Genomic DNA, 24,056 nt, shown 5'->3' with positions numbered 1-24,056 from the left:
CTGAAAATAAGCAAGATTTATGGCATTTGAATTGCAAGGCAAAATGTCATACGTGAGAAAAATATTATTGCCATATACATAAATACATACATAATAAGTACACGCATACAAGACTTATGAGCCTAATTTTTTGGATATGTTGGTGCCGCAAACAAGAATACTTCTTATCTGAAATCTTTATGGAAACACTTGAGCTTTGTGACCCAGCAAAACTGAATTGACACCAAAATAGTGGCAATATAATGGTTCTGTTGCTGTACACTTCCTTCTGCTGCAGGTGTAATTCCACTTCCAACCTGGCCACAGACCTAAAAACCTTAATTGAGTTCCTTGACATATTAAAGGATATGAAACAGAAAATACAAGTACTATATATAGATAGGATCACCAATGCATTGTGTATAAACAAATAAACATTTAACTAGTTGTTGTAATGGAGAAGACTCGAGAAAAGTATAAGCATTGTATTTTGAATTATTTAATTAATTCTGGAGACAAAATTCAGTTTTATTTCAAGTCAAAACATTTGACCCAAATTAGCTAAAGATCATCAGACTCAATAGTTAATAATTTAGGCAAGCCATGACAAGCACCTAGTGGTAACTACTTTTGCCATAATAGAAAGGAAGATGAAAAAAATTTTCCAGGAAGTTACCAGGCATCTTAAGCTGATTAAAGCATAGCAAATATATGGTTGATGAAACACTAGAAAGCATGGCATGTGAAGCAACCACTCAAGGACCCCATCTGACGGGTTCTTCGAAATGATATAACCTTGTGAGAAGTCCTGGAAACTTGGTGTGCCTGGTTGGCTAATACGGAGCTCCTCATTTCTTGGGCTCTCTTCTGAGCTGATCTCAACTTGTTCATAATTTTATCCATAGATGATGATCTCTTCTTTTCAAGCTTCATCTGGAAAGCATTTTTAAGTCAGTAAAGCCCACAAGCTCAAGCCTCTGCTTTATTAAAATACAGAATCAAAATTGAATGCCTACAATTTTTCACCTTAGTTATCCCAACACTAGTAACATATCAGTCCAAGTTTGCAATCAAGGACCTTTCTAATTTTCATTTTCACTTGTATTTTGCACAAAAGAAAAAAAATTAATTCTTTTTTCTTGGGTACCCTAGAAAAAAAAAACACCATCTAGAAAAATACCATCTCCAAAAAGCTACCCATGCTATGTCCGGCAATTAACTACTTGAGACCTAGGACAATATGTTTATGTACGATAGAATGCTGCATTTTTTTCCACATATAGAAAGAGTGGAGTTTGGCATCGAGTTAATTGTTGCTTCGTCTATCCTGTCCTTAGGTAGTCAAAAGATGATTAATCTACCAATCTACCAATTAAAAAATTTACGAATCTACCAATTCTACTAACTTCCGCATCATGTGCTATTCTCTATCCAGTTTAGCAACAAACAAGGTAATAAATTTACAAAAGGGGGCCACCGCTTTATGAAATTCCACAAGTATTAAATCATGGTCAAGTGAGCAGAAAAGGACAAAGGAAATACTTAAATTATGGTTACGGAACAGCTTGATTTTCTACCAAACCAATGTTTGATCATTAAGTCAAAATGTCCTATAAATTATTCATAACTGCAGGAAAATTATGTAGGAAGAAAAGAACCTCAAGTTTCCTTATTGCTGCTTCTGCTTTTGCCTTCTGCAGATTCTCCCATGCAGTAATTTTGGCTTCCTCTCTTTTGGCCCTGGCAGAAAAACAAATGTGGTTAAAATTTTGCCTTCTAACTTAAATACTTCTTTTGGAATATAATTAGTTCTTTAGGACCACCTAATATGGGACTAGAATTACTAGGTAAGATACTAAGCCTCAAAACAAGGAGATAGTTATTAACTATGAAAGCACAAAGGATAAAGGAATAAAAGGTCATTGAAAAATAGTAATCCCTCATTTTCAAAATTATAGTCAAGTTTTATTTTGCCAAGGAGACTACGTAAATTTTTTGAATGAAGTATGTTTTGCAAGTTTATCAATTTTTATTATTTAGTATATGGCACAAAAATCAATTTCAGTTATTTGAAGATTATTATTGACAAAATAACCTTTCTAATTTGTTGACCTCTTACTCAAGGTAGTTAAACACCATGCATCCAGAAAACTACTATAAGATTTTCTTACTCAAGGTAGTTAAACATCAAGCATCTGAGCAAACTACTCTGAGATTTGCTAAATCAGATTTTCATTGCATAATAAACACTACCATTTTTCATAATAACTTTTTTTTTGTTTGACCACAAATATTACCTAGAATAACATGCAACCTATAATAGAGATCACTGAATAGAAACATTAAACTAAAAGCCCATACAAAATGAGCACCAAGGAAAAAAAAGGCCATACGCTGCAGATAATGAAGAACTATAAGACTGAATTAACTGGGATATTTAGTATTACCCAATCAAGAATTTTCAACGTCAAAGTTAAATTCAAAAAAGAAAACAGAGGCGAGAAGCAAGAGATCAAATACTATATCAGACTACTCTTCTTGTAGTTGGATTTCTGTGGTGCACAATCAATAAGCAGAAGTTCCAGGATGAGCCCGGATTTGAAAGTAACCAGTTTCAACCATTAAAAATTTCTGACTCACTTTTTCGGTCCCTATAAGGGGAAATGATGAATTATAAAAAGTGAAATAGAAGACTTACTTGGAAATGCTCTTTGCAGCCTCTGAAACATCCCAAGCTGAAGATCGAGCATCAACAGCTTTCTTTCTCCAATCATCAACAATTTCTGAGCTTTTCCCCTGGTTGCGGGTTCTATGTTTCTTAGACCACCTCGTGACAGTAACCCTTTCATCCATTTGCACATCCCTGACTTCTGATTTATTGGAATGTATGTTTTGCAGTTCCACAATAGGTAGGGCAGAGGGAGTGGAGGCAGAGAATGAAAGCCTCCTGCTTGGAGATGAATGATTGCTTCCCTCAGGACTCATTTGAGTTGCCATATCCCTTCTTGAAACAGCAGATGATATATCTGTAGCTGCATCCTTAACGCCATCAAGCTTCTCATCTGTATAATTGACGCAACAGTGACAGGCCAAGATTAGATAGGATTAACCTTTAACGATACCAGAAACATGTCAACTTCCAACAGAACATCAATTAATGCAACAATGCAAGTGGAAAAAAAGAAATGCTGTCAGAGATTCATTTGTTCAGAATTTGTAGATTCCTAACGAGATTTTGAAACCAATTTTTATGAGAAGCAGTTGGATGGTCAAGGTGGTATATCGATCTAGTTTCCCAGTCATTCTTATGCACCAGTACCAAATACAATTGAAAGAACACTACAAAAAATTCATAAAGCACGCATAAAGTTATCTCTGTCTTTTCTATTTGGGAGAATTCAGAGCAAAATCTTTAATAAAATGATATATTTTAAACAGAAACATCACAAAAAACGTAATATTGAGACCAATTCGATCTTCCCAGCAGCAGATAGAGTCAGAAAAGACATAAAAATATATTTAACGAAAAAAACGGTTGAAGGAAGCGACAAGGCTGAGGAGTTGGCCTTTTACCTTGGGAAGGCAACGAGGACTGGTCCAACACTTCAGAACATCCGTGCACACTAACTGAACGGGCCATGCAAGGCTCTGTTCGCACAGGAAAGGCCACGCCATGGGCATTAGACCGAATAGCCACGCCATCTGCAGCAATAACACCAGCCGAAAATGGAGAACTTGCCAATAAGTTTCCCACATGTGTGCCATCAAACACTGGCATGGCAGGCGAATACAACGAATAATACGCAATCCCAGGAGGTCCAAGCGGTCCACTCTTCGACTTTGGCCTCCGGTGAGGAGCTTGAAGCGAAGCTCTCGCTGCCCCATCTCCGGAAACAGGACTAAATATCCACCTCTCAGCATCCTCCCATTTCGACGGCAACGTGCGCCCATTATGGAAAGGTAACAAGGCAGAGCTCACTTGGCGCCTATTACCATTAGTATGCAATGGCACTCGCTCCGAGCTCCAACCCTTCTGCATTCCAACACTAGCGTGGCGATAATTGGGTGTGCCAGGGCTGGGAAACGTACCTGATTTCCGAGATGAAGTTGAGCTCTTTTTCATGGCACCCAATCGCGGCGATGAGGCTGCAATAACATTGTTGAGATCCAGTGAAGCAGGTCTCCGTCTGTCTGGCTTCTTCGAAATAGCTTCAGATCTGGATCTCCGTTCCTGACATTCTATATTAAAAGAATCAATTAAAGTCAAGACTCCCGATTCAGAGGTTGAAGCTAAAAGTCCAAATTTAATTTCTCACTCGAATAGTACTGTTTTTTCACCTTTAAGAGCTAGAGAGAATGAGTTTCTTGCTGAATCTGGAAGATGGCTTTCGTCTTCTACTTCTATAGTAGCTTTGTTATCTTCTTTTTCAGCTGTACAATAGAAGTGAATAGTGAGGGAATAGACGAATTTGAAATTGGGATTTCTGACTTCGGATTGAGTTGTCTTTTTCTTTCTCCTAAAAATATTATTCATAAAAGCTAAAAAAATCTCACATTAGCTGTACCTTTCGCCTTTTCACCTTTTCTGAAGAGACGAGAATGAGCAGGAGCGTTTTTGTTGTTGCTGTACACAGTAATTAGTTTGTTTGGACCTGGATCTCGATCTGGACCACTCGAAGTTTCGTGGAGGTCATTACCACCAATGCCACCACCAATCGGAGTTTCACGTCCTGCCAAATGCTGCATCAAAATCATTGGATTTTAGCGCCTTCAAGTCTCAATTCTTTTTTCTCAGATAGAATCACTTACGCGTCATTTAATTAATTGGAATATATCGTCCATAGAATAAATTTTCAGTTCATATTATGAATTGATTGGAAGCTACCATCCCATAATCCAAACGACTACATACTCTAATTCCACCAGAACACATTCAAAATAATATACAGTTCGTCAAGTCAAGCTTCGGTCAGCTCAAGAAGAAAAGACATGCAATGTAAGTTAATTACTCAAATCAAGCTAAAATATTCCAATTTCAAATATGCCAGTCCTTTAACGTTACTACAAGATTACCAGGGAAATTTCAGAAGCGAGAGAGTCCCGATCGTGAGCATCGGACGCGAACGAGCAGCGGTCAACACTAGCAGAAGCAGAAGAGAAGAGGCTAAAATTGGACTCGAGAGTGAAAATAACAGAGTCAGGGCTAGCATCGCGAGCTCTAAAACCCGATCTAGTCGAGCTCTGATCCTGAAACCCTATCTCCGGCATTGTAAATTTTCACTTTCTCCACATTCCTAAGTTAGAACTGTAGAGAAAAAGAGAAAAGAAAGGCAAGGACAACAGAGAGTGAGATATCGCCTTTTAGGCTTTGGAGAATCTGCTTCCATGGCAAGCCGCGTTATATGGGGGGTGCTAAAAAGTACTAATTGATGTCATAATCCGTTTGTTCTTTTGTAGTTTGATTATATATTTTTTAAAAAAAAAAAAAAAAACAAAAGCAGAGAATAAGATAAATAATTTTCGGCTAATATTTGCAATTTTTAAGTTTTAATTATGATGATGGAAGATGATTTTGTTTTTGTTAATCAAGTGTTTGCGGTGGTGGTGAGTGGGGTTTGCTGCTTTGAATGTTTGGGCCTTGACTTTGAATTTGACTGGTTAGAAAATGACAGCAGGGCCCTCGTATCCTGCGATAGATCTTGCATGTTTCTCTTTCGAAACACGGGGTACTAATGACCTTCAGGCATCAATTTTTTTTTTTTTTTTTTGTTCGTTTTAAGGTGCACAAGTGTACAGTAAATTCCACGAGCTAGTCTAGACGAACACTGACTGGCAGGTTAATTTTCACTTTTTTCTGGTAGATAAATGACGTCGTAGTGATGCGACTTTTACCGTTAGATAAAAAAAAACAAAAAGAATTGTACCGTTAAATAAAGAAAGAAAATGAAGTAAAAGAGCACAATTTTTTCAGTTTACTGTTTAGTCAGTGCTGATGTACAGAGAGAGTGAAATATTATCTCAAGTAAAAGAACAGACAGTAAAATTTTTATTATCTCAGAGTCCGCTTCAGAATTCCATATAAGAAATCCAAAGAAAAAGGTAATTGCCTTGCCGTTTTGAAATTAATGTACTCTTTTTAATGAAATACTACTACTAACTAAAGTAACATTCCAGAAGCAATAATTTTTCTATCATAAAAAATGAGCACCGTGTTCTAAAAATAGATAAAGTTTAGGGTCTTAATCAAGTTTCTTAATGTCGCAATTAGACACGAAAATCCAAAATTATTGAAAAAAGGTAAGAGGAAAGAAACATTTTACCAAACGCATGAGTGAATTGTTTTAGGTTGCTGAGGAAAGAAGCAGCACCTATTAGCGAGGGAGTGACCATATGTTTCTGTTACCCATTAAAAGTGGCGCATTAAGTGGTCAAACCTTTGGTTAGTTGTATAGTTCATCTGCATGTGACTTCCTCGTGATTTAAAACATAATTTTGTAGAGCAAGCCTTGTGCATGTGATCATCTTCCTTATTTATTTTAATTATTATGTTTATTAGTATCAGAACTAGCTTTAATTAAGTATACGCATGATTTTATTTATTTATTTTGGGCAATTAAATGCTCGTGTCAGGCTACGCCCACGCGGTAAGAGATTGACAACCTGGATAATTACTTGTCCAAATGGGTTCTACCTGTGGTTGGTATGTAGTCATCCTATTGTTAATTGAGGTACTGTATTACAGAGCTCTAAAGTCTACACTAATTAATAAGGCCTGCAATGCAAATGTGTGGCAAATGGCAATTGATTAGGACATATCAAATACTTCGATAAGAGCAACGTTTGTTTTGTCTGAGGCATTTTAACAAAACCCGCTCGTGATTCGTTAGGATGGCAATTATTTTCAGATAGTCGAGCCAACCATTTACTACTCCTTTCAATTTCAATTGCAGAGGTTGGATTGTCAATATAACTTACGAATCCTTATTTTTGATTATGAAATAATGTTTTTAAGTGCCAATTTAGTTAATCTCTGCATGTCCACTACCAATGCATTGACTTTAATTAGCAAATTGATTAATCCACCTGATAATGACTTTAATACCGAACAATAAGTTACTTGTATTTTCATATCTGTAATCAAGGGTCTGATGGACGAAATTCTAACAAATCAAATCGCTGGATGGGTTTAGAATCCCGTGATTGTGGTTGCTTGTGAAAGTGAAACGCAAATTTCCAAGAGACTGTTTGGTTTTACTGCTGAAATACTGATAAAAGAGAAGAAAAGTCAACTGTAAAGTAGCATCTAAAGAAAGAACTGTAGAAAAAATTGCTTTCATCCCAATCCAGGTATGGTCACTAGATGAAGATACAGAAACAGGCATATAAAAGATACTCATAGATGTGCAAAATCCGACCACTTTACAAGTTGAAACATTTTCAACGGAAAATATAAGGTCGGCAGTTGCAACGACAGTGGTCCTCCCCGTCCAATTACAACACATCAAAACGGAAGATGTGAATTGCCGACACAGAAGCTATCTATAATGAAAATTGAAACGTATACCTTACAATCATATATTTCAATATTTCTTTGCCAGGTGATTTTGGGAAAATTTCTTCTGAAACATTAGAAATTTTACCTGGCACTTTGACGCAAACTACTTTACTAACTTCACGTCACATTCCAAAGCGAAGGTCTAAAGTTTGTATAACCTTTATCTTTTTTTGTGCAGAGGCTGATTTCAGCCATTATAGCATGGCAATCCTCACCTATTAGTCAATTGCTTTCTGAACTACAGTTTTTGTACAGACTACTTTACTGTATTTCTTTAGAAACAAAGTCGACACTTACCATTTCACTACTTAAAATGTCCAAGTAATTAATACAACAGCTCACAGAATAGTACATGACATCCAAGGAAAGGCCACTATTTCCTCTCCAAGCTACTCCGCAATCCACAGCACGGTAAGTCCCTTTCATTCAAGGCACAAACTCATTAAGGCGATTTGTCAGCTTCAACTGTTAGGTCACTGAAGTATGCAGTTATTGCCTTCAACTTGCCATTCAAAAAGTTCTTCTCAACCTGGGACCATGGTTACAAATATAAATTATAATTTACAGTAGGGGTTCAAGGAAAAGTAAACCCAACCACAAACAGAAGCCCCTGTCTATATGGTTATGCACTAGTGGACCTACTTAAAGTGATGCGCGATAAATCCAAGCAAGCAATAACAAGAGAATCTTTCCAACAATGCAAAAAGACCAGGTGAAGAAAAAAAAGGGGAAAAACAGGTAAAAACAGTCTCCAAGAATGTGCATAAGTGTTTTGACTGAATTACGCATGCCAGCAAACGCATTTAACAATTTTACGTCAAATGTACCCATCAAAAGGTGCCACTAAAAGTGTAAAACACAAACAAAGTCTCAATTAAAAGACATCAATATCATTTCATCAATGTCATGTTAATCAACAGTAATCATGTGAAACGTACATATCAGAAGTGAAAGGTGTACCCATCACAATTTATTAACAATTGAACTAAAATATTTAGAAGATCTGAAAATTCCTAAAAAGGATCCTGCAGCGTCACTTCAAGTGATGGTCGTTAGGAGACGAAATTGCATCTCCAAATGCTATATTAGAAAAGGATCACATGTCCATGGCCATCCAAATGTGCCCTTAGCTACTGGGATGTGGAGAAGGAAAAGTGCATAACATTCTATTTGTAGCAATATCTAGCTATTTAGAGCAGAAGACACCCTGAATGAACCAAATTCAAAAGTTACCTCCAGGTACCATGGATGATCAGCAGATAGAGACAACTCTGCCAATTGGTTGAGATCAACATTTCTAGGCAGAAACATGACAATTCTGCAGGCAATTTTCTTTGCAGTGTTAAAGAGAAAATATCTGCACATGTTGAACCATTGTGTTAATACGAGTATTAAAGATAAGCCAAAATATATACCATAGATTTTAGTCCCCCTTTACTTCCCCTGAAAAAGAAAGAATGTATACCCATCATGTGGCTTGAGCATTGTCTTAATGTTGTATGACTTTACTTTAGCATAATCTGGTCCTCCCCAAGGAGGTGACAGGAAGACTGTGTCTGCCTGAACAGAAGAAACAAAGATCACATAGTGAGAATCTATCAGAGCAGAAGTTAGAGAGAACAAAAAAACATATTCAAAAGGTATTTGATGCCTTTCACAGCAACAAACTCCTACATTACGTTTTGATGACAATACTATATTAAACTTGAAATGAAACAAAATACACACAGGACATGCATTACGACAATGAAACAAAATTATGCAGATCTACAAGTTAGAACCACAACTGCAATTCAATTTTGGAAACATGAAGGGAGAGTGGAAAGACAAAAATCAGAACATTTTCCCACTCCCAATTTTTCAAGTCACAAAACTAAACTTGTCAGCACGCAACATCTCAGTTTTAATACCTTCAGATTTGGTGCCAAAATGAAAAAGTCCCCCTTTATAAAATCTATTTGGTCATCAACTCCATAGATGGCAGCATTATGATATGCATAATCAATCTTCTTTGCATCCACATCAATTGCAGTAACATGTTTGCACCTGAAAATATGCAGTAATATGAAAATCAAGCATTTATATATAAAAATGGAATATTAAATTTTTTGTCCAAAACCATGCATATTGATAATAACCCAGCTTCATGATGTACCACATACAAAACAAATACTACTTTAAAAAAAATGCAGCTAAAATCCTTTACTGTGTCAATTTTAATTAAGAAAGATATCAGACAAACGTCCAAAATATGAACTCCGAATGAATTTAATCTAATTGGAAAAAAAAAAAAAAAAAAAAGAAGATCTTGTGACTAAATTCTAGAGGTATATAATACATGTGATTTTTTTTTCTCAGGAAATTTGAAATATGATGCTTGGGTTAATTATTTATCCCTCATCTGAAATTTTTCCACATCTACTTCAATTATCATAAAGGTCATACAAAACAATCAGGGACAGGCTTATCACTTATGCAATAAGAACTTCATCAGGAAACAAGAAGCATAAAATATAAGTCAATACTCACATATTTGCGAATTGGATAGCATTTCCACCAACTCCAGTGAAACAATCAATTATAGTGTCACTAGCACAACGCAATGCATGATGCCTAGCAATAGGCTCTGGAGTTACAGAAAACCATCCTTCCTCATCCATTTTGATACCACTATCAAATCTGGAGAATAAAAGATACCTTTGGCACCAGTATTTACCAATATTCGCAGATAACTCTTCAGAAATACCTTGGCATTGAAGCTCTGCAAAAAGCAAATGATTCATGCAAAAGGAATCATTTTTAACAATAACAATACCAAGAAAATAGAAATTCAGTAAGCAGCAGTTAATTACTATCAACAGGTACCCAAATGGAATCCAAAGTACCAGTATAACTCAATACATTTCGCACCAACATTTTAAATTATTTACTGACTGCCAGTTGGCATTACTGCCTATCAGAAATCACTAGAATCCCATGCACCTTATTCCATCCACCAGTAAATTTTCAGGTCACTTTGGCAAGCCAATTAAGAACAACCTTCCAATATTGTATTTGCAGCTGGCACAAGTTCAGCCAAAACTCAAAATTCATGAAATAATCACTCAACAGAACACACAGCTATTTAATCCAATTACCACCTTCACATGAAGACAAGAAACAGAACTAAAATAAAAAACACAAGTAGAAGAACAAAGATTTTATGGTTCTCAATTAATCCAGATGGGTGCCCAAAAGCAGCAAAACCAACTACATATAATAAGTTTAAATACCATATGTTCTCATTCTCATTCAGTTGATTATGGCAAATATAAACAATATAATATAAACAAAAGGAAAAAATTAGGAAAAATTCACATAGATTTATAATGGTAAACAAGCAAAGAGAAAAGGAATACCTTTATAAGTATTGGATGATCTCCTATTTGCGCGCACTTTTCTTGCTTTCTTTTTCTGTTTTATCATGCCAGAGTCACAATGGGTATCTAACTTATCTGTAGCAGGATTGCCAATTTCTATTTGCTTATTATCATCCTTGGTAACTTTCTCAGCGATTGCAACTGTCAAGCTGCAAGCACAACTAGATGTCAGCCTTCAATATGGGCAAGAAGCTGGTCGCAGTGGCATTAACACACCATGCTCATAATTAGAAAATATCCATTATCCTCACAATTTATATAGCAGCAAGTTTCTCTACATGCACAGAGAATCTCATTTGCTGGTTCTATTTTTAATATTTCAGCCACAAATTACTACTGGCATCTCATTAAAACAGAGCTTCTAGTTCCCAATGATGACATATGTTGCATATATTTTAACAAGAATGAAATAAAAACTGAAATAAAAGCAAAAGCAGAATACCTTCCTATAGGCTCCTGCACATCCAACGATAAACATGATGTAGTTTCATCATCACAACTTGTACTGATCCCATGAAGTTCATCTTGACGCTCAAAATTGTTATTCTCAGTTTGTTTAGTCATTTCAAGCAAAGAGTTGTTCAAAGTGACTTCCAACTCCATTGAAACCTGATCAGATGGCTGATCTACCAATATAGCACCTTTTGATGGTTCCTCAAGTGACTTGAAATTATATAGCAAAGCACAAGAAATGGAAGGACTATCATTTTCAGTCACTTCAGCAATTACTACATTTTGTCTATCAGCGGCACCTTCAAAAGCTAGATGTTCCATACCAGTGGGTGGATCCCATGTGGAAGTACCAGTTTTGATGTTATGGAAGTAATTTCTCATGTAGAAAGAGTCCCAGTACACCCTCCAGTCTCCGAGATCATCATTGTAGCCATGATTGTCCTCTCCATTTTGTCCTAGAATTTCTGAGTTATAAGATAATGCAACAATTTCAGGATCTCCTGATTGCTCAGTACTGCTGTCACCACAAAACTTTCTACATTTTTCATGATCGAGAGCAACAGAGAAATCTTTCAGGCACTCATACTCCATCAAATTTCTATTAAGTCCTTTCTTATCATGATCAAGACTTGCATCTGTCAAGGAGCATGGTGGCGAAGGTGCAGCATCTGAATTTCCTGAACAAAGTCCTTTCATACTTTCATCGGTCAACAAAAAATCATTAAGTGTTACAATCTCGTCTTCCTGGCCATTTTTGGATAGTTTAAGAGATGTTCCATCAAAGACAGCACCAGATATAGTAGTAGTAGAACATCCAAGATCTTCACCAGCAGGACACCGAGAATCACTGGTTTCAGCTGCAACATCATAATAATATGATTCACTTTGGCCCAGCATTGACATGCAAGATAAAGAATTGCTTGTGTTATCATGCAAAACATTAGGAGATACAATCTCCACCTCACTCACTCTGGTAATTTCCATTTCTTCATCCTTAGCATCTTTATGACCATGAGAAGGCTTCAAACAAGTGCCTTTCCTTTTGGTTTGGTTCATTTTATTCCTAGTCTGCCAGATTGTTGATATTTTTGATGCACAAAAATCAGTAGTTACAATAAGCAGCATATAATTTAAAATATAATGATAATAACAACTGGATAATGACAATGACCAAGAATGGCATACTCTGTTATCTAATTGTTGTCACATTGAAATCAAAACAACCCAAATTTGCTGCTAGCACTTTAAATGCATTGGCTATAGCATTCTCGTCATTCAATAACATGACCTCACTATTTTGTTAAAAAGCTAACATATATTGGATGCCACGGAGCAATATATTTTCAAGAATTTCCTGTAAACTAGGATAACCTCAAATTTTCCCCAGTTGGGACCCTGTCAAAGGCTATAAAACCAAAGGCTTCAGTAGGACAGGAATCCTTCTATTAAATACAGAAATTTGGTTTGAACTTCGTTTATGGATATAATCTTAACAGCATATACATAGGCATTTTGTTCCTTTCAAGAAAATTAACAGAGAAAGACACTTGAGCCATACTGAGAGTGACATAAATTGGCTAGACAGAAACTCAATTGAAACCAAGAGCACACTTAAATGTTCACCAAAATGGATTAGTTTATGATTTGGTAATCTCCAAACAGAATGCTTCAGAACTATAATAGCAGGCATATCATGACATCACAACAATGCATCCCACATCTACCTGTATTATTGATTTCCATTTTTTCTTATGACTCCCTGAATGATAATTGCCAGTTACTTCAAGGAAATATTTGATTCCGCAGAAAGCTATTTCTTTTTTCTTTTTTAACATAAAAATGGAAAAGATACAGGTAAACATTGAACTCAATAACAAGCATCTTCAATTGAACCAAAAGACAACAGGTGCGACATTACCTCCTTATTGGACAGAAAGGAAAGGGGAAGCCCCAAGGCGTCCATTTGTTTAGTCAGTTCTATATCTTCTGGAGCTTCACTAAAATCTGGAAAAATTAAGGGGGAAAATTAGATGCAATAAAAATGGTTACCAAGTATCAAACACAAACAGGAAGTAGAAAAGAAATGCAGATACTACAAGAAGAAAATAGGAAGAAATGAAACCTAACCGCATGATGAAGCAGGGAAGTTCAAGCTTTTATCTTCACAAGCATGAGGAGATTTCTGCATTTGAAACCAAAACAGATAAAAATATATATGAAAATAGCCGCAATTGCCACCACAACTAGACAAGCAACTAATAAAGCAAGCCCTAAACTAGAGAGACAATTCTACTTCTGAACTAGAAAACCCAAAACGTACGTTGGTGGCCTCTGGAAACAGACAAACTTCTCGAGTCTCCGTTGAACCATCTTCCCTGTTGGGTTGCAATTTTAAGAAATAAAAAAAAAAAAAAAAAAAAACATACATAAATAAGCACCAAAAAAATCCTAACTTTTATAATAGGTTGTATAAAATTGAAAGTGAGAAGCACCATATGTAGAATTCTGTGAGCTTGAACATGGAACCGAGTGCTCTAATGGCAAGACCTGCATTTTCCATCACTGTGCCAAATTTTTTTGGAGGGTCAACTTAGTCAAAAGAAGAAAGTCTCAAAGCGACTCCACCGTCCTACTCAGACTTCAGTCGCCGGTAATTCCGCACCGCCACGTTCCGCATTTTATAACACCGCATGCCAGGCGAAGAAACGACGCAGTTTCAGCAATTTCGTGTTTTCGTCAGCTATAGGGTGTAGCTACTACTGCTTTGTTCCAAAGAAACAAATACTTAAAAGGAAAAACGATAGCGTTTCAGTCAAACATCTGATTAATTCGCAAGCGACGCCGTTTTTCTACCCTTCAATTCACTGACTCTAAAATACCCCTCCTTTCCTGTTGAGCCGGAAAAAGGAGAGAACGCTTGAGCAACAGAAGAGAAACGAGACGATGGAGGACGGAGAGATAGTGGAGGGAGTAGCAATGGAAGAGGAGGCACAATTAACACAGCCTAAGAATGAGAAGTCTCCTTACGAAATGCTTCGAGAAAGCAAAGCTTCTGTGGAGGAGATCGTGGCCCAGATTCTCTCCATAAAGAAAGAAAATAAGCCCAAATCGCAGCTCCGTGAACTCGTGACCCAAATTTTTCTCAACTTCGTTACTCTTCGTCAGGTCTCAAATAATCTCTTTATTTGGCTAGCATTTTCACCGTTTTCTTTTTCTTTGAATAATTTTATTTTCTTATCTAGGGTTTTATTTGCTCCTTTGTTTAGGCAAACCGTTCGATTTTACTGGAAGAGGATAAAGTGAAGGGGGAGACAGAACGCGCGAAGGCGCCTGTGGATTTTACGACTCTGCAGCTTCATAATTTGATGTATGAGAAGAGTCACTATGTTAAAGCTATAAAAGCTTGCAAGGACTTCAAGTCTAAATATCCTGACATTGAGCTTGTTCCGGAAGAAGAGTTTTTTCGTGATGCTCCAGAACATATTAAAGGCCCTGTGCTGTCTGATGATACTTCACACAATTTGATGCTCAAGAGGCTAAATTATGAGCTACACCAGGTACCATTGGAGTATCTTTGTTTTTGATTCAGTAATAAAACTTCGCAGGGGTTTTGTGATTGTCATTGAAATGCACACAGTTTAATTTTGGTTCTAACAATCAGTTACAATGAACTAAACAGATTGGAAGGAACAGATTAGTATAGAGTGTCTAATGTTTTCTCTTGTAAACTATGATTTTATTTTGATCAGGAAAATGTTAGGCTAGGAAAGCAAAATTTTTTGAAAATGCGGGACATACACCTTAGGAAATGCTTGAGAAGCACAATAGCATTTTAGCTTCTTTCGGTCAACGTAGCTTTGAAGCCAATTGACTCTTCTTTCGTTTCAATTTGAAACAAAAGTGAAAAATTATAAACTCTCCCCGTCCCTCTCCCCTTCTCTCTTTCTCTCTCTCCCCCTGAGAACTTGTTGAGTGAGGTTGAAGATGCTAATATATTATTTCAATCAGCGAAAGGAACTGTGCAAACTTCATGAGAAACTGGAACAACGTAAGAAAAGTCTGTTGGAGACCATTGCTAACCGGAAGAAGTTCTTATCGAGTCTCCCATCACACCTCAAGTCACTTAAGAAAGCATCCTTGCCCGTACAGAACCAATTAGGGGTTCTGCATACGAAGAAGTTAAAGCAGCAACACTCAGCAGAGTTACTTCCTCCTCCTCTTTATGTGATTTACTCACAATTCATGGCACAAAAGGAAGCCTTTGGAGAACATATTGATCTGGAGATTATTGGAAGTCTAAAAGATGCTCAAGCTTTTGCCCACCAGCAAGCCAATAAGGATACTGGTAATTGTTCATTAAACCTTAGCTTGGTATGAAGAATGTTTTATTTGAGTGATACAAGGAAATGCATTTCAAGTTCTCAAATTATGTGTTATTACAAATCTTGATTTAGTCATATTTTACAACACCCCTCTCCTCCTCCTCCCCCACCCCACCACCCCCCCCCCCCCCACCAAAAAAAAAACCTCAAGATAGACACAGAAAATATAGGGAAGCTAAATAAAGATGTTATTCAATGGACTAGGCATATCTACAAATGCAGAGAGTTCAAGGTTGGAGGATGATGCACCTGATGAGGAAGATGATGGCCAGAGAAGGAGAAAGCGGCCACGGAAGGCTCCAAGCAAGGAGAGCCTGGAACATGCTGGAGTTTATCAACTTCATCCACTTAAAATCATACTACATATATATGATGATGAGATTCCAGATCCAAAGTCCACAAAGCTCATCACTTTGAAGTTCGAATACTTGTTCAGGTTGAATGTTGTCTGTGTGGGGGTCGAGGGATCCCATGAAGGATCTGAGAATAACATCTTGTGCAACTTATTTCCTGATGACACTGGTGTCGAGCTTCCTCACCAGGTATGGATGATTGTTTTGATTATCATTAAACCTGCTCCTCTTTCTTCCCTCGTCTCATGTTTATGTCCCTTTCTTTTTCTTTTTGTTATGGTGCAGTCCGCTAAGCTCTTTGTTGGAGATGCACCTGCATTTGATGAAACCAGAACTTCACGTCCATATAAGTGGGCCCAGCATTTGGCCGGGATTGATTTCTTGCCAGAGATTGCACCATTACTTAGTAGCCATGAAACTGCAAACTGTGAAACAGTTAAAAGTGATGTTGTTGTATCAGGTTTATCACTATATCGTCAACAGAATCGGGTGCAAACTGTTGTACAAAGAATTCGTTCACGGAAAAGGGCTCAGCTGGCTCTTGTGTGAGTCATTTCTGTATCTTTGGAGTCATGGGTCATTAGCGGAAGACTAGACAATAGGGAATGGATACTTCAGTGTGTTAAAATCTGAAAATTAGCTTTTATAGCTTTGTTTGCTTGGCTAGGACAGCAGTTGGCATCTTTTTAGATTTATATAAAGTGGCTAATGTTAAGGATTTTTTTGAAGTTCCATTCTCCTCTACTTTCTTATGACATGTTTTTGTTGCTTCGTTTTTTGGGATCTCTTATTGATGTTAATTTTGGGAGCTTCCTTTTGGTCTTGTTTATTGTTGTGGAAAGGTATCCTTTATGTTGAAAATTTGGAATTCTTTCATTGGTTTACAGGGAACAGCTTGATTCACTTTTGAAGCTTAAATGGCCTTCTTTGAATTGTGAAAGTGTTCCATGGGCTTTACATACTCCCTTGTGCAATTTGCATGGTTGGTCAGTTGCTGGATCCCAAACTAACCAGGCTTCACCTGTGCCTGTCGTTGACACAGATCAAGTTGAGGAACCCATGGATGTTGATGTGGACAGAAGAACTGGTACTTCGAAGGAAGAGTCAGAGAGTGCAAGAGAGGATGGGGAACTCCCATCCTTAGTTGCTTCTGTTGTGAATGATATTAAGGTTACTCCATCAAAAATATCAAATCTAGAGCATACCAGGCATCTGGCTTTAATTTCAAAGAGCATTATCTCACCTGTTAGTAAGGGAAAATCACTAAGTTTCAAGAAATCTGATGAGGATTCAGATCTTTTGTTGGATAATGATAGTGATAAGGATGAGCTTGTACCACTTGAGCAAGAGATAGAAAATGAAGCTTGCCTTAAGATGGCTGAAAATCTGTGGGTGGATTATGGCGTTAAAGAATATTCTCTTGTTTTAACGGGAAAGGTGGATGCTGATGAGAGGAATGTTAAGTTAGAAGCAAAGGTATCTTAAGCATTGCTGTTTTCAGTTCATTGTTCATTGATCAGCTTTTTACAAGAGAGTGTCAGTTTTTGTTGTTGCAGATTAAAGTCAGCATGGAATATCCTCTGAGACCTCCTCTTTTCACATTGACTCTTCGCTCTTCTGTAGAAAATCATGACAAGGGTGATGGCTCTGAATGGTGCAATGAACTTCGTGCTATGGAAGCAGAGGTTAGAAATTGATGTCCTAGGATATCAGTACAGGGAATGACTGGTTAACTATATTCTTAGTGACGATTGACATTTAAATAAGCATTATTACCCTGCTTATGAGAATGTGATGGAAATGAAAATCCCCTCCTGTGGTTTCTGAAGATTGATACCCACTTCCCTCTGAGGATGAAACCAACTATAGAAACCTTTCATCCTTGTTATTTTTCCTTCATATAACCTTCATTCTAGATTAATGCACTAGCAATGAAGTTAAAAATTGGTGTCTTGTCCTCGTAAACCAAACAGGTTCTATAACTAACTGGAAAATGGTAGCAAGTGTTATCGAGTTGTAATTCTCATTGTAGTTTTCAAGCAATCTCAAGAGCAGTAGAGAACATTTAGCAAATTGCATATATATTCCATAATTTAGTGGGTATCAATTATGTATTAAGGATCCTGATAATTTGTCTTTTTGTGATTATGTGTTGTCTTGATTGCCACATTTGTGGTGTTATTGTCTTTTCTTGACATATTACTTATCATGTTTCTCATTATGATTTATAGGTTAATCTTTATATGCTAAGGATGCTGCCATTGGATCAAGAAAACCATGTCTTATCTCATCAAGTGCGATTCCTCGCAATGTTATTTGACTATTTCATGGATGAGGCATCTCTGAGTGAAAAAAAGACTACTTCTGTGGTTGATGTTGGTTTGTGTAAGCCCGTTAGTGGTAAGCTTCTTGCTAGATCCTTTAGAGGGAGGGATCGCAGGAAGATGATATCATGGAAGGACACGGAATGCACCTCTGGCTATCCATACTAACAAATAGAAACTCAACATGCACAGATGATCATATCAGCACTCATTCCTACTACTTGCCAGATGGGGATTGGAATGAACTACAAGAAGGTATGTGTCTTGGGTACAGGAACAATAGATGGACATTGCTTTTGCATTAGCATTGTTCCTGATTTCCTTTCCACTGGAATTGGTGGATCTGTTACAGGTGTGAATTCATGAATTTGGGACTTACAATTTTTGGAGGTCATGTTAGTGTAAGTTTGTAATATGCCCTGCGATACAGATTTTGGGCCATCATTGACCATGGTAGAGGATTTCGTGATGCAGTTTTCTACGCCAACTCAGACATGATTGATTTTCCTTATTACTTAAAGCACACATGGCGTTTCTAGGCAAAGTTTTAGATATTATCTTGTCATTTGGTAAAAAGCTCGAGTTAGGCATAATTTGATGCAATAGCCCCACAATGTTTTGGAGATAGTAAACTCAACTTAACCCCTTGAATTTCATGACCGTGTTAAGCTGAAAACTTATGTATATGACATTAGACTGGAACTTCTTATATGTTTTATCGATGTCTTGTACTGACAGCAGCTTTTGTGGCTTTGTCTTCCATCATCGTCTTGTGGCATTGTGGCCAAATAAAATCTTTGCTTTTGTTCTCAAATAATAGCAAGCACTTGCCCCACACCTGCCCCCCAACGGGGGGAAGTTGGCATTTGTGTTCTGCAACTTCACCGCTGGACGGTTTCAAAATCCCCACAGTCGGTAAATAATAGGAAAACAAAATAAAAATCACAAGGCCTTAAAGCAAAAACCATTTTGTTGCAACTTATAAATGGAACTGCTTCAAACCGTTTTGAAAATGCTTTAAAACATGTATGGAACTACAAAAGACGAAATTGCTATCTCATCCCTTCCACTGCTATGCCTAACCAGGAAGTTCTGAATAGAAGCAAATAGAGAACAGATATAGGAAGATTTAATCTACATCAACGGTAAAATTATCATCTCCTCCATTGTGAACTTGCATTTTCTTAATCTACAAAAAGTAGCACTTCTCTCAAATATGTACAGCCACCTACCATACATAATTTTCATCTGTATAATCACAACCATGCCTGCACTTTACCATGGACCTGTCTGAGTCCTCCTTAAGCATCGTTTCTTGGCTCCCTGCTCTTGATTCATCATCTCTAATACCTGTAATAACATAAATGGAATCAAAATCAAACATCAACCTCTGCTTCTTGTTCAAATTTTTCATATGAAACATTAATTGTAGCTTGTATTGTTTAAGAGGAATGAATTTTGTGTAGTTAACTTCGTACTCTTCAAACTCCAGAATCTCAAAATCAAAATAAATGATAATCAATAGTGTAGATTGCAAGAAATTTAAGTCGACCTTTTGTAACCTTAAAAGTTTCCAGTTAATACAGACTTAATTCACGACAAAGACAAAGTTCCCTTATTATGTAACTATTAAAGGCAACTGATTTTCTTTTCCTGGAAAATAGACATGCATAAAGCTATGCATACAGAACATTCATGTACTGCCATCAAGCCATATATATATATATATATATATATATATATATTCCTAGGCCAAGAATGAGAAATTCCATAAAAAAATGGCTGTAACAGCTTCTACGACAAATAGCAGTGACCATCCAGTGACGTTTCTATGCAAGGGAGCAAGCAAGCAATTCATTCATTCATCTCTTTTCTGGTTCAGAAAACTTCAGTGTTTTACGAACTCAAAACAAGCAGGAAGGAAACAGTCAATAAAATAACAGAGTGGTCCTCCTTCTAAACACCCACACAAAAAAAAAAAATCCATTAGTACTCTCCTATTTTTCGGTTTTATGAATCTCTAATAGAGTCTAGCAGGAGGGCTTGCCACAGATTGATCCCCTCACATACTGGCATTTTTTTTTTCTTACAAGCAACTAGTTTCATTTGTCTAATTCACAGTAACACTTATGATTCTAAGAAATTCAGTATCTATTTATGCACATTATAACTTTATTGCAGGGCAAAATCTTTTATCAGCAACTCATAGATATTGTGCTCGTACAAAAGGCAGCATGATTCACATGACATGAAGACAAAAATATAGGTGCATAGAAACATCCCTTACTAAAGGTTATTCCTTTTTTCCTTTCCATCTTGTAAGTTGGTAATATAAAATCATTGATAATGAGATATTGTGCCTTCATTAATTAACCAGAAGATATTTGTTTTCGCACATGCTCAAGATCGTTAGTTATGTTTATTGGAAAGAATAAATTGATTAGAACCAATTATAAAACAAAAGAAAGCACAAACAACCATACCTGATTTTTCTGCATCTCCATGATTTCTGTCTGCAGCAGCCAATCAACAGTTATTGATGGTTAGTAAAAGATTCATTTCTTTTTTTTTTATTTTTTCAGAAAGGCACTGCTTAAGCACATGCACACCATCAAGTCTGGAGCAGAAAAGAGAATACCTGTTTCTTTCGCAATTCTTGGTTCTCCTCTTTTAACTTTGCAACTTCAGCTTCCAACTCCATAGTATAAGCCTGTCAGCAGCACGAAAATTAAGGAATTGAAAATATTGCTCATATGTTGACAAGCAATGTCACAACAATTTTAGTCTTCTAAACAAATCAAATTTATAACCCTTTGTTATGAACAATTTCAGAAAAAGCATTGAGGCAAATGTACAGAACTTAATTAGGTTTCCATCAATTTTGGGCCAAATTCAGGTTCAGTTTCATGTTATGATCCTTAAAACAAATGCTCCATTACCTTGTGACAAACTGGATCATTATACCTTCTCATGACCTTGACTTCTCAAAATCTTTCATCTCTTCTCAAGTCAGATCGCTATGAGATTACCATTCTGCCGCATGATCTTTCATGAAGTTTTGGCATGCAGCATGGCCATAGATGATAAAAGTAGAAAGTTAATGAATGAATTTCACTAGCAAAATTCATGTCACAACAAGATGAGTTTCTTGTTCTTTTTATTTTCCCAAAATCTTGTGAAATTGTGTAAATTTTCCAAACCAAGTGATATGGACTGTCACAAAAATTCACTTCTGCATACACATACAAGGAGAAAAGAAATTTTATTCCTTCCCTATTTCATCTTTGCATCAGTGAAAGCACGTCAGTAGGCAAAGCAATTATTGACTTTCCTATAATTTAAGTCAATAGAACAAGGCAGCTATCTTTTCACTCAAGCTGGTATATGCTCCTCCTGCCCCTCTTTTATAGCATCATTACTATGATACCATAACAATTATCTACTACTTATCCCAATCATGGTTTGTTCATTGAACTCTTAAGATATCAAAATTGCATCCATCTGGATGTGTTTCAACTTTCAAATGAATTAGGTACAGGTTCAACATTCTTTAATACAAGTTAAAACAGTAAAGCACTCATGTTATCTGGAACTGCATAACAAGTAGCATATCGAACGAAATATTCACCTGCTTGCGAGCCCGTGATCTTGCAGCTGACTCTCTGTTCTTAATCATTCTTCTCTGCCTCCTTTCAACCACCTTCTCCACAGCACCAGTTGCTCTTCTTCCTCGTAAACCTCCATTAAAGACATAGGGAACTGGTGATACTGAAGAAGTATCACCGTTGCTCTTTGTGATCCCATCCGAGGATAGCTGGTTTGCAGGTGATCCTGTCGCCACACCTCCTAATCCAACCATTCCCAAACCTCCACCCTGCATCAAACCACCACCAAGCGCCTGATCTCCAATTCCCATGATTCCACTCCTAATTCCAGGACTAGTCTGCAGAGGCATCTGTGTCACATATCCCAAAGTAGGCTGCTTAGGAAATATTTGCTGCTGCTGCTGCTGCTGCTGCTGCTGCTGCTGCTGTACTTGTGCCTGATTTGATCTGACCCCATTAACGTTCAAAGGTAAATTCGAGGAATGCATAGAAATCTGATTAGTATTATTACTGTTTAATGCCAGAACCCTATTCTGCTGAAACCCAAGTCCAAAACCAGAATTATTCCCTGACCTTGCCAGATCACCATAAAAACCACCATTAGCATTAATTTTCCCAGCTATTTGAGCATCTTCTCTCACCACCCCAGCTCTCACCAAAAACTCCTCTAGAGTCATCTCTCCCAAAGTCTGCTGCCTCTGGGGCACATTAGCTACTCCACCTCCAGTGCCACCCCCATTCACATATTCCTTTGAGATGTCTTTCCACACTTCATCCACTGTCTTTTGGCTAAGAGTTCGAGGAAGTGTCAACGAGCCCTGGCGCTGCAGACTCTCTTGAGGCCCAGTAGAGGCGGCTACCATATTCTGTGTCTCCTCTGCAGTCCATATGTTTTTAAGTAGCTCATCCATATTCATTGATCCAAAATCCTTTCCTATTCCCCCCATGGTACTCTGTAACTCATCAAAGGTCAAGGAATAGATCGATGTCTGCCTGGCCAAAGGGAAATTCCCCGGTAGTCGGCTTCCCCCACCGGTGTCGGACACAGGGTCATTGGTGAAGTTCTTGAAGTTGAGATTAGTCCCCATTTCGTATATATCTGAATAAAACAGTGTCAAACAGCTAAAAAAGAATCCGATCAACTCAAACTAGCCTTACTAATTTTTCAATTTTCTCTATTCCTCTTCAATTCAGGTTTACATTAAAAAAGAATCAGACAGTCCACTCAAACTTCAAAATTGAATCCAATAACAAACTTAAATTTCTAAAAAAAATGGATCTTAATTTTATTAAATTTACATTGCATATCCAACCAGAGTATCACAGCAACATACACCAAAAATTCAAAACACTAGAAAATTCAAAACCCTAACGTAAGACACTTCCAAAGGTAGAAACTTCCATCAGGAAAAAAAAATTTAATAGAGAAGTAAAGAACTTCCAGGAATTAACTCAAAAAACATAGACCATAGACGCTCTGGAAAACCCTCAATCACGCAAAATTGTAGCCTAGGAATAACAGAGATCACACACAGACTACCAAGGAAGAAAACAGTGGGCAAATACCCAAGAAGGAAGGAGAGTAATTTTACCCTTTTCCAGAAAATATATATATAATATTCTTGGTGATTTTGGTGTCTGTTGTGTATGCAGTTTTTTGGTTCCTTCTTCTTCGCGTACTTAGGGCTTGCTGAATGCGCCAAGTGTCGATTGTCTTTCAATTTTTTTAGCTTTTAAAACATGGCTAGTCGTTACAGGCTACGATTTTTTTATTTAATCTGAACATTTTAATTTGGTACTCTATTACTGTATACGTCCGAATTTATAATTAATTACTATTAGTGGGCCATCTCGCTTTGGAAACGTGGGCCAATCAGCATGAGTTAGGAGACTATGATGTAACATATGGCCAATAATGGAATGCAAGGTGGGATAACAGGAGCCGTCCACGTTGCTTACTGGGAGATAAAGTGATTCATGTTTATG

At 37.1% G+C, this 24,056-nt stretch overlaps 4 protein-coding genes across 10 annotated transcripts; 1 reads left to right on the top strand and 3 right to left on the bottom strand.

The window, feature by feature from the left end:
• Positions 1-25: 25 nt before the first annotated feature.
• LOC105633635 (Remorin family protein) lies at positions 26-5,399 on the bottom strand. 2 transcript variants are annotated; one of them, XM_012216259.3, is made up of 8 exons: positions 5,053-5,399; positions 4,545-4,719; positions 4,318-4,410; positions 3,553-4,218; positions 2,678-3,041; positions 1,638-1,719; positions 656-912; positions 26-308 (listed from the first exon to the last, which is right to left on the bottom strand). In XM_012216259.3, exons 1-7 carry the CDS (start codon positions 5,245-5,247, stop codon positions 706-708), a joined length of 1,782 nt encoding a protein of 593 aa, XP_012071649.1. In that variant the 5' UTR covers positions 5,248-5,399; the 3' UTR covers positions 26-308; positions 656-705. The 2 variants fall into 2 exon arrangements, with proteins under 2 accessions (XP_012071649.1, XP_012071648.1); XM_012216258.3 differs by having other exon boundaries at positions 26-296.
• A 1,947-nt stretch (positions 5,400-7,346) lies between these two features.
• On the bottom strand, positions 7,347-14,128 carry LOC105633636 (S-adenosyl-L-methionine-dependent methyltransferases superfamily protein). Of its 2 annotated transcripts, XM_012216260.3 has the most exons (11): positions 13,899-14,128; positions 13,727-13,781; positions 13,534-13,588; positions 13,325-13,410; positions 11,396-12,474; positions 10,933-11,102; positions 10,064-10,295; positions 9,445-9,580; positions 9,000-9,094; positions 8,768-8,891; positions 7,347-8,063 (listed from the first exon to the last, which is right to left on the bottom strand). In XM_012216260.3, the coding sequence occupies exons 1-11, from the start codon at positions 13,964-13,966 to the stop codon at positions 7,977-7,979; spliced, it is 2,187 nt and encodes a 728-aa protein (XP_012071650.1). In that variant the 5' UTR covers positions 13,967-14,128; the 3' UTR covers positions 7,347-7,976. The 2 variants fall into 2 exon arrangements, with proteins under 2 accessions (XP_012071650.1, XP_089582513.1); XM_089726387.1 differs by lacking the exons at positions 13,727-13,781; positions 13,899-14,128 and having other exon boundaries at positions 13,534-13,594.
• Positions 14,129-14,275: 147 nt separating this feature from the next.
• On the top strand, positions 14,276-19,282 carry LOC105633637 (THO complex subunit 5B). Of its 4 annotated transcripts, XR_001046817.2 has the most exons (9): positions 14,279-14,571; positions 14,673-14,963; positions 15,415-15,751; positions 15,993-16,330; positions 16,427-16,686; positions 17,029-17,617; positions 17,683-17,826; positions 18,373-18,720; positions 18,818-19,282. XR_001046817.2 is itself a non-coding variant. In XM_012216263.3 (8 exons), exons 1-8 carry the CDS (start codon positions 14,350-14,352, stop codon positions 18,631-18,633), a joined length of 2,424 nt encoding a protein of 807 aa, XP_012071653.1. In that variant the 5' UTR covers positions 14,276-14,349; the 3' UTR covers positions 18,634-19,282. The 4 variants fall into 4 exon arrangements, 3 of the variants coding, with proteins under 3 accessions (XP_012071653.1, XP_012071651.1, XP_012071652.1); XM_012216263.3 differs by having other exon boundaries at positions 14,276-14,571; positions 16,011-16,330; positions 18,373-19,282; XM_012216261.2 differs by having other exon boundaries at positions 18,373-19,282.
• Positions 19,283-19,417: 135 nt separating this feature from the next.
• On the bottom strand, positions 19,418-23,853 carry LOC105633638 (ABSCISIC ACID-INSENSITIVE 5-like protein 5). 2 transcript variants are annotated; one of them, XM_012216264.4, is made up of 5 exons: positions 23,663-23,852; positions 22,094-23,169; positions 21,104-21,175; positions 20,949-20,978; positions 19,418-19,815 (listed from the first exon to the last, which is right to left on the bottom strand). In XM_012216264.4, exons 2-5 carry the CDS (start codon positions 23,156-23,158, stop codon positions 19,741-19,743), a joined length of 1,242 nt encoding a protein of 413 aa, XP_012071654.1. In that variant the 5' UTR covers positions 23,159-23,169; positions 23,663-23,852; the 3' UTR covers positions 19,418-19,740. The 2 variants fall into 2 exon arrangements, with proteins under 2 accessions (XP_012071654.1, XP_089582514.1); XM_089726388.1 differs by lacking the exons at positions 19,418-19,815; positions 20,949-20,978; positions 21,104-21,175 and adding an exon at positions 21,447-21,510 and having other exon boundaries at positions 23,663-23,853.
• Between the last annotated feature and the right edge of the window lie 203 nt (positions 23,854-24,056).

Source organism: Jatropha curcas, chromosome 9, assembly GCF_041381405.1.
Source record: "Jatropha curcas cultivar XTBG-Jc1 chromosome 9, XTBG_Jcur_1.0, whole genome shotgun sequence".
Lineage (NCBI taxonomy): Eukaryota > Viridiplantae > Streptophyta > Magnoliopsida > Malpighiales > Euphorbiaceae > Jatropha > Jatropha curcas.
The sequence above is the reverse complement of the archived record's forward strand: the minus strand, read 5'-3'. Positions and strand labels throughout refer to the sequence as shown.